At 47.1% G+C, this 8,284-nt stretch overlaps 1 protein-coding gene and 1 long non-coding RNA gene across 4 annotated transcripts; both read right to left on the bottom strand.

Moving 5' to 3' along the window:
- Nucleotides 1-449: 449 nt before the first annotated feature.
- pcsk1nl (proprotein convertase subtilisin/kexin type 1 inhibitor, like) lies at nt 450-4,366 on the bottom strand. Of its 3 annotated transcripts, none has more exons than XM_056595981.1 (5): nt 4,225-4,366; nt 2,433-2,664; nt 1,855-2,029; nt 1,139-1,255; nt 450-790 (listed from the first exon to the last, which is right to left on the bottom strand). In XM_056595981.1, the coding sequence occupies exons 1-5, from the start codon at nt 4,279-4,281 to the stop codon at nt 451-453; spliced, it is 921 nt and encodes a 306-aa protein (XP_056451956.1). In that variant the 5' UTR covers nt 4,282-4,366; the 3' UTR covers nt 450. The 3 variants fall into 3 exon arrangements, with proteins under 3 accessions (XP_056451956.1, XP_056451946.1, XP_056451961.1); XM_056595971.1 differs by having other exon boundaries at nt 1,855-2,065; XM_056595986.1 differs by lacking the exon at nt 1,139-1,255 and having other exon boundaries at nt 1,855-2,065.
- A 1,752-nt stretch (nt 4,367-6,118) lies between these two features.
- LOC130387093 (uncharacterized) lies at nt 6,119-7,818 on the bottom strand. Its single transcript, XR_008896286.1, has 3 exons — nt 7,614-7,818; nt 6,552-6,641; nt 6,119-6,200 (listed from the first exon to the last, which is right to left on the bottom strand). It is a non-coding gene; the product is annotated as an uncharacterized LOC130387093 (long non-coding RNA).
- Between the last annotated feature and the right edge of the window lie 466 nt (nt 7,819-8,284).

Below are 8,284 nucleotides of genomic sequence, written 5' to 3' on the forward strand. Positions count from 1 at the left end.
GAAACACTTTACATCCAACACATCCACTAAGCACATGTCCTGTTACCACGGCAACACACTGGACTTTTAGTTATACCCCTCTTCCTCTCCATCCCTCTCCATCCCTCTCCCTCTCTCCCTCGTTCTCCCCCTCTCTCTCTCCCTCTCCCTCTCCCTCTCTATCTCTCTCTCTCACTCTCTCTCTCTCTCTCCCCCTCTCCTCTCCCCTCCCCTCTCCCTCTCCTTCTCTCTCTCCCCCTCCGTCTCCCCCTCTCTCTTTTCCCCTCCCTCCCTCCCTCCCCCTCTCTCTCCCATTGCTCTGCGGTTACATCACATCAACACTAAATGAACACATGATGTTTGGGACTCTAGATGATGAAGGGTAAATGACCCTGCAGGACGTGACGGGTGAGCGTTGCTGAAGGACTGGGGGTTGACCCCTGACCCCCTGACCCCCTGACCCCGTCAGACCTACTCCTGTAGGACCTGCAGCAGCTGCTGGGCCAGGACTCTGGGGTTAAAGGTCACCGCCGCCCTCCGTCTCCGGCGACGACTCCCCTCCTCCTCCTGGGCGGTTGCTATGGTATCCGGCCCCTCTCCTCCTCTCCCTCCGTCCTCCTCCTCCCCCTCCAGCCTCAGCCTCTTCACCCTGAGCAGGGGGGAGTCGCTGCTAGGCAACGGGGGAGACGCGTTGTCAAGGGAACGGCGGGACCTGGTGTGGGCGGGGCTGACAGGTCTTGGTGCCGCGACGTCCCGTCTGGAGCGGGACTTTGCAGGGGCCATACTGCCCAGTATCCTAGCAACCAGGTATCTAGGGCGACGGAAAAGGAAGCAATCTGAGTCACAAACCCATCAACACCTGTTAGTCTGTTGTGAAGGTCTGAACCCGGTACGGTCTGAACCCGGTCTGAACCTGGTCTGAACCCGGTCTGAACCCGGTACGGTCTGAACCCGGTCTGAACCTGGTACAGTCTGAACCCGTTCTTAACCCGGTCTGATCCCGGTACGGTCTGAACCCGGTCTGAACCCGGTCTGAACCCGGTACGGTCTGAACCCGGTACGGTCTTAGACCCACACCCTAAAGTAGGTGACCTTTGTTTGACCTTTTTTTTGACCTTTGTTTGACCTTTGTCTGACATTTGTGTGACCTTTGACCCACCTCAGCAGGTCCGGGTCGCCCCCCCGGGGGGACGGCGGTCTGGGTCTGGGGTCTCGCTGGTCCAGCTGGTTCTGTCTGGACCGCTCCAGCAAAGTCCTGGCCAGGCGAGGGTCCATTCTGGGGGCGGTCAAACCTGTTACTGATGGTACTGGTTAGACTGGATTCAGATGGTACTGGTTAGACTGGTCTTACTGATGGTACTGGTTGGACTGGTTTCAGATGGTACTGGTTAGACTGGTTTCACTGATTGTACTGGTTAGAATGGTTTCAGATGGTACTGGTTTACTGATGGTACTGGTTGGACTGGTTTACTGATGGTACTGGTTAGGACTGTTGATGATACTGGTTAGACTGGTTTCACTGATGGTACTGGTTAGGACTGGTGATGATACTGGTTAGACTGTTTTCACTAATGGTACTGGTTAGGACTGGTGATGGTACTACTGGGGACTGGTTTCACTTATGGTACTGGTTAGGACTGGTGATGGTACTGGTTAGACTGGTTTCACTGAAGGTACTGATTGGGTGAAGATACTATTTTGGTTTTTACTCGGTGATGTACTTGTTAGGAGTGGTTTTACTAGGTGATGTACTAGTTAGGAGTGGTTTTACTAGGTGATGTACTAGTTAGGTGCTGCAGTAGTTAGGACTGGTTTTAAAAGGTGACATACTAGTTAAGTGATGCACTAGTTAGGACTGGTTTTACTAGATGGTACCTCTCCAGCAGGGCCCAGCTGGCAGCCTGGGAGTTTCCTGGACTCATGCCCCTGCCGGTGTCGTCATAGTCCTGGGTTGCCAGTCGTTGGAAGGGCCCCCCCTCCTCCTCCTCCTCCTCCACCACGTCCATCACGTCCATGTCTCCTGGGTTGACCAATCCCGCACCTTCTGCCTCTGACATGAGGCGGAGCATAGCGGCCATGTAGGCAGCTGATTGGTTGATTAAATTAAAGAGATAAAGAGCTCATCTTACTGAACAGGCTTGTGTGTGTGTGTGTGTGTGTGTGTGTGTGTGTGTGTGTGTGTGTGTGTGTGTGTGTGTGTGTGTGTGTGTGTGTGTGTGTGTGTCTGGTGTGTGTGTGTGTGTGTGTGTGTGTGTGTGTGTGTGGGTGTGTGTGTGTGTGTGTGTGTGTGTGTGTGTGTGTGTGTGTGTGTTTGCTTTGAGTGTTTATGAGTGTTTGGATGTGAGTTTGTTGGGTGTGTTTGTGTGTGTGTGCGTGAGTTTGCTGTGAGTGTATATGTGCGTTTGCTGTGAGTGTTCGGAAGTGCGTTTGATGTATGTGTTTTGTGTATTCACCTCCTTCCTGCTCTTGTTCCCTCCTCTGGTTGCTCTCCACCAATCGCTGCAGGGCGTCATCTAAGCTCCTCCTCCACTCAGTTTGCTGGTAGTCAGCGTCTCCTCGCTGCACAGGATATGACATCATCTCTGCTTCGTTTGGCAGCAGGTCCCGCAAATCTCTACGGAGTCGCCTGGCCGCCGCCCCCTGGCCCTCCAAGCCACGCCCCCCTGGACGCGCTGCTGGGAGGGACTGGAATACCACAAGTTAAACACACCTGTAGTTAATACAACCAGTTAAACACACCTGTAGTTAATACAACCAGTTAAACACACCTGTAGTTAATACAACCAGTTAAACACACCTGTAGTTAATACAACCAGTTAAACACACCTGTAGTTAATACAACCAGTTAAACACACCTGTAGTTAATACACCTGTAGGTAAAAAACCGTTGTTAAACACACCTGTAGTTAATACACCTGTAGTTAAACACACCTGTAGATAACCACCTATAGTTAAACACCCCTGTCGTTAATACACCTGTAGTTAAACACACCTGTAGTTAATCACCTATAGTTAAACACACCTGTAGTTAATCACCTATAGTTAAACACACCTGTAGTTAAAAACCTATAGTTAAACACACCTGTAGCTAATCACCTATAGTTAAACACATCTGTAATTAATCACACTTGTAGTTAGTTAAAACACCTTTAGTAAGAACCTGAACATGTATAACATACCCTTAGTTAAATAAATGTAATATAAATATTTATTATATTAAATTATCTAAATATGTAATATCTTTATTATATTATGTTATATTCATTATGTTATCAACGAAATTATGTTAAAATCATTATATAATCATCTAATCATGTTATTCTCCTAACTACAACAACAATTTGCCATGTCTGTCACTGTGCTGTTGCCTAGCAACCAGCTCTCCTCCGCATTCTCTTTCTCTCATCCATCCATCAATACCCCTCACTGCCTCTCATTCCCTCTGTCGTCTCTCCCTCTTCCCATCTCTCTCTCTCTCTCTCTCTCTCTCTCTCTCTCTCTCTCTCTCTCTCTCTCTCTCTCTCTCTCTCCCTCTCCCTCTCCCTCTCCTCCACTCTCCCTCTCTATCTCTCTCTCCCTCTCCGTCACTCTCTTTATCGATCTATCTCTCTACCCATCCATGCATCCCGGGCAGGTAAAGTGAGAACAGATTCTCAATACAGCAATACCTACATAACAATATCAAGATAGATACACATATACATATCTAGCCCTAACAATATTACAATACAATATCTAGATAGATGCACACATATATTTCTAGCTCTAACAACACTACAATACAATATCTAGATAGATACACACATATATATATAGCTCTAACAATACGACAACGCAATATCTAGATAGATACACATTAATGCAAAACGTTAAAATTCTACATTACAATATATAGATAGATGCACATATTTATTTCTAGATATTATAATACTACAATACAACACAATATATATATAATCAGATTAATGTCTAGACATATATGTATTCTCTAGACATAAATAATATTCATTATATTAACATTAATGTTTATATATAGATATTCATTAATCACACTTATTTTAAACAGAAGTGCTGATGTCATCCTGCCTGGCGACAGTAGTAACCCTGGTTACACAACACCATGACGACACACATGTTTGAACACACACACGCACACGCAAGCACGCAGGTGCCCACACACGCACACACACGTACACACGCACACACAAACAAACAAAAGCACAAACACACGCACACTCCTCCTACCTTAGCGTTCAGCACGCTGCAGGCAGTAACGCACAACAGACACAACGGGCCCAGCATTCTGTCCTCTGTCCGTCCGTCCGTCTGACAGAATGCGGCTGCCCTGTTTTAGTGTCTCTCGCCCGTGTACACTCCCTCCTCAGCAGAAGAGAGCGAGCGAGTGAGAGACAGATAGAGAGACAGAGAGAGAGAGAGAGGGGGGGGGGGGGGGAGGAGCTAGAGAGATGCGTGATGAGGAAAGAGCATGATGTGAAAGGGAGCGAACAAACACACTAACGTTCATCCCTCCCTCCCTTCCTCCCTCCCTTCCTCCCTCCCTCCCACCCTCCCTCCCTCCGCCCCCCCCCTTTCTGTTTGAGAACAGGATGCAGTGATGCGGTTGCCATGGTAATGTCTTTATTGAAACATGGGATCCAAAGTGTAAAGAAACAGGGTCAAAGGGTTTCCATAGTCACAATTCGTACAAACATATTGATAACCGTCGTCAACACTGATGTGGTCGCCTTGGTTACGGATGCTGGGTAGAATATCAGAGGAAGTAACATCACAAGTCAGAGGCATTGAGTCACCACGACACCAGAACAACGATAAGACACACAAACACACACACACATGCACAAGCCCACACACACATACACACACACATTTGTGATCCCAGACCCACCCAAACACCCCCCCACACCCCCCCACACACACACACACACACACACACACACACACACACACACACACACACACACACACACACACACACACACACACACACACACACACACACACACACTCACACACACACACACACACACACACACACACACACACACACACACACATGCTGCTGTATGGGGCTGGTGGTCATGCAGGGATTAAATATCTAAGACTGAAGGAAAGGCTTTATGATCGATAGATGAACTGTTTTTTGATTGATAGATTACGTGTCCTCTGCTTATTGATCCGAACACTCATCCTCTCCACTGGCTTCTACAATATTAATATACCTGCCCATCATATTATGTCATCCCTTTTCCCATCATACGGCGGAGGTGAGGCTGTTGCCATCCCAACACAGAACGCAAATCCTTTCATCTCACTGCTATTCACTTAACATCACCCCCTCCTAATATAATCACTGAGTCATCACCGCTCTGATAATATGATATCAGAGTTAACACCACCCCTTATTCATATTATCACAGAGTCATCAACAACCCTTACTCATATGATCACAGAGTCATCAACAACCCTTACTCATATGATCACAGAGTCATCAACAACCCTTACTCATATTATCACAGAGTCATCAACAACCCTTACTCATATGATCACAGAGTCATCAACAACCCTTACACATATTATCACAGAGTCATCAACAACCCTTACTCATATTATCACAGAGTCATCAACAACCCTTACTCATATGATCACAGTCCTTACCACCCATTACACCTCAAGTATCTTAACTTGACAGGATGGTATCTAGTGTGTACACCAGACGGCATGTTTACACAGCATGTGCTAGACGGTGCAAATTATCCGTACTAGCTAGTACCAGCTAATCTGCTAGCACGGATACGTGGTACCTTTAGACTGTGTAGTACTATGTAGTAGAGAATCTAACTAAGTGGTACATAGGAGTTGTCTGAGGGGGTTGTGGGATGTTTCTGGTTGCTATGGTAACACATGCTGGCACAAAGTGAGCAAGGGAAAGCACAGGTCCATATAAATAAAGACATGTTCATCTATATCATATCTGTTATGTACAACACTGACACCATGTCGTCATGAGGCTGCTGTCAACTTATTATCACTCTGTTTTCATATTCACATCACTCACAATACTTAACAACAACCCCCCCCCCCCCCTCCCCCCTCCCCCCACCCCCCCACCCCGATGCAACCGATGAACATCCCGGCAGATATGAAGGAGCGTTGCATTATGGGTAGGCTGCAGACCGCCAACCTTTTGTACGCTCCAATGCCTGAGGAAACACAGACATTATAGATGTTAATATTATATTAACACATAGATATATAGAGATAAATCATATAAACACGTTATATATGGAGATAAAACATATAAACACAATATATATACAGAGATAAATCATATAAACACAATATATATACAGAGATAAATCATATAAACACATTATATATAGGGATAAATCCTAATAAAGACGTTATATATAGAGATAAATCATACACACAAAATATAAATATGGATATAAATCATATAAACAGATTACATATTGGGATAAATCCTAGTAACACATTATATATAGGGGTAAATCTTATAAACGCATTATATATAGATAAATCTGTTTTCTTACCGATTTCCTGTCTGCTCACATCTGATTGGAGAAGGAGGTTGGAGCTGCTGCTGGTTGGCCATAGCCCGGACCGAAGTCCGCCTCCTGAGTCTAAATGACAGGAAGTGACATCAGATGATAATAATAATAATCGATAATCAACAGACACCGGCATTACCGAGGGGTCATTAGTAACCTGGCTGTAATTAGCAACCTGGTCATACAGCTGTAGTTACCTGGTTGTAGTTACTGGTTGTAGATACTGGTTGTAGTTACCTGGTGCTTATAGGTTACCTGGTTGTAATAAGTTACCTGGTACTAATAGGTCACCTGGTTATAAAAGGTTACCTGGTTGTAGTTACCTGGTTGTAATAAGTTACCTGGTACCAATAGGTCACCTGGTTATAATAGGTTACCTGGTTGTAGTTACCTGGTTGTAATAAGTTACCTGTTACTAATAGGTCACCTGGTTATATTAGGTTACCTGGTTGTAATAAGTTACCTGGTACTAATAGGTCACCTGGTTATAATAGGTTAACTATCTACAACAATCTATTATCTATTACCTGGTTAGTGGTTAGTGGTAGATAAGCCGGTACTAACCTGGTTGTAGCCCTGCTGGTTGTAGTCGGGCTGTTAGTAATAGTTAACCTGGTACTAGTAGTTTACCTGGTTAGTGGTAGATAAGCCGGTACTAACCTGGTTGTATCCCTGCTGGTTGTAGTCGGGCTGTTAGTAATAGTTAACCTGGTACTAGTAGTTTACCTGGTTAGTGGTAGATAAGCCGGTACTAACCTGGTTGTAGCCCTGCTGGTTGTAGTCGGGCTGTTAGTAATAGTTAACCTGGTACTAGTAGTTTACCTGGTTAGTGGTAGATAAGCCGGTACTAACCTGGTTGTAGCCCTGCTGGTTGTAGTCGGGCTGTTAGTAATAGTTAACCTGGTACTAGTAGTTTACCTGGTTAGTGGTAGATAAGCCGGTACTAACCTGGTTGTATCCCTGCTGGTTGTAGTCGGGCTGTTAGTAATAGTTAACCTGGTACTAGTAGTTTACCTGGTTAGTGGTAGATAAGCCGGTACTAACCTGGTTGTAGCCCTGCTGGTTGTAGTCGGGCTGGTACCCGCCCCCCTGGGTGCCGGCGTAGGGGTCCTGCTCGTAGCCCCCCTGCTGGCCGAAGTCCTCCGGTGCAGCGGCCTTCTCCTGCGGGGGAGGGGCCCGCATGAAGGGGGCCAGGATCCCCGTCTCCTTGAACACGAACCACAGGTTCCCCCCCCACAGGATGAGGTTGATGAAGCCAAACGCCTAGAGGGAGGAGGAGGAGAGAGGGGGGGAGAGAGAAGAGAGGGGGAGGAGAGAGGAGAGAGGAGAGAGGAGAGAGGAGAGAGGAGAGAGGAGAGAGGAGAGAGGGGGAGGAGAGAGGGGAGAGGGGGGGAGAGAGGGGAGAGGGGGGGAGAGAGGAGAGAGGGGGAGGAGAGAGGAGAGAGGAGAGAGGAGAGAGGAGAGAGGGGGAGGAGGAGGAGAGAGGGGAGAGGGGGGGAGAGAGGAGAGAGGGGGAGGAGAGAGGAGAGAGGAGAGAGGAGAGAGGAGAGAGGAGAGAGGAGAGAGGGGGGAGGAGAGAGGAGAGAGGGGGAGGAGAGAGGAGAGAGGAGAGAGGGGAGAGGGGGAGGAGAGAGGAGAGCGGAGAGAGGAGAGGAGGAGAGGATAGTTGGAGAGGGGAGAGAGGAGAAAGAGGAGAGGAGGGGAGAAGGGAGGAG

The sequence above is a fragment of the Gadus chalcogrammus genome, chromosome 1, assembly GCF_026213295.1.
Source record: "Gadus chalcogrammus isolate NIFS_2021 chromosome 1, NIFS_Gcha_1.0, whole genome shotgun sequence".
Classification (NCBI taxonomy): domain Eukaryota; kingdom Metazoa; phylum Chordata; class Actinopteri; order Gadiformes; family Gadidae; genus Gadus; species Gadus chalcogrammus.

Excerpts from the sequence above, each read along its gene's own strand:
- pcsk1nl (XM_056595971.1), bottom strand. The coding sequence starts at position 4,281 with ATGCTGGGCCCGTTGTGTCTGTTGTGCGTTACTGCCTGCAGCGTGCTG. Across the intron at positions 2,066-2,432 it reads GGAACAAGAGCAGGAAGGAG|CTGCCTACATGGCCGCTATG; the intron begins GTGAATACACAA and ends TCAACCAATCAG. Across the intron at positions 791-1,138 it reads GGCGACCCGGACCTGCTGAG|ATACCTGGTTGCTAGGATAC; the intron begins GTGGGTCAAAGG and ends CCGTCGCCCTAG.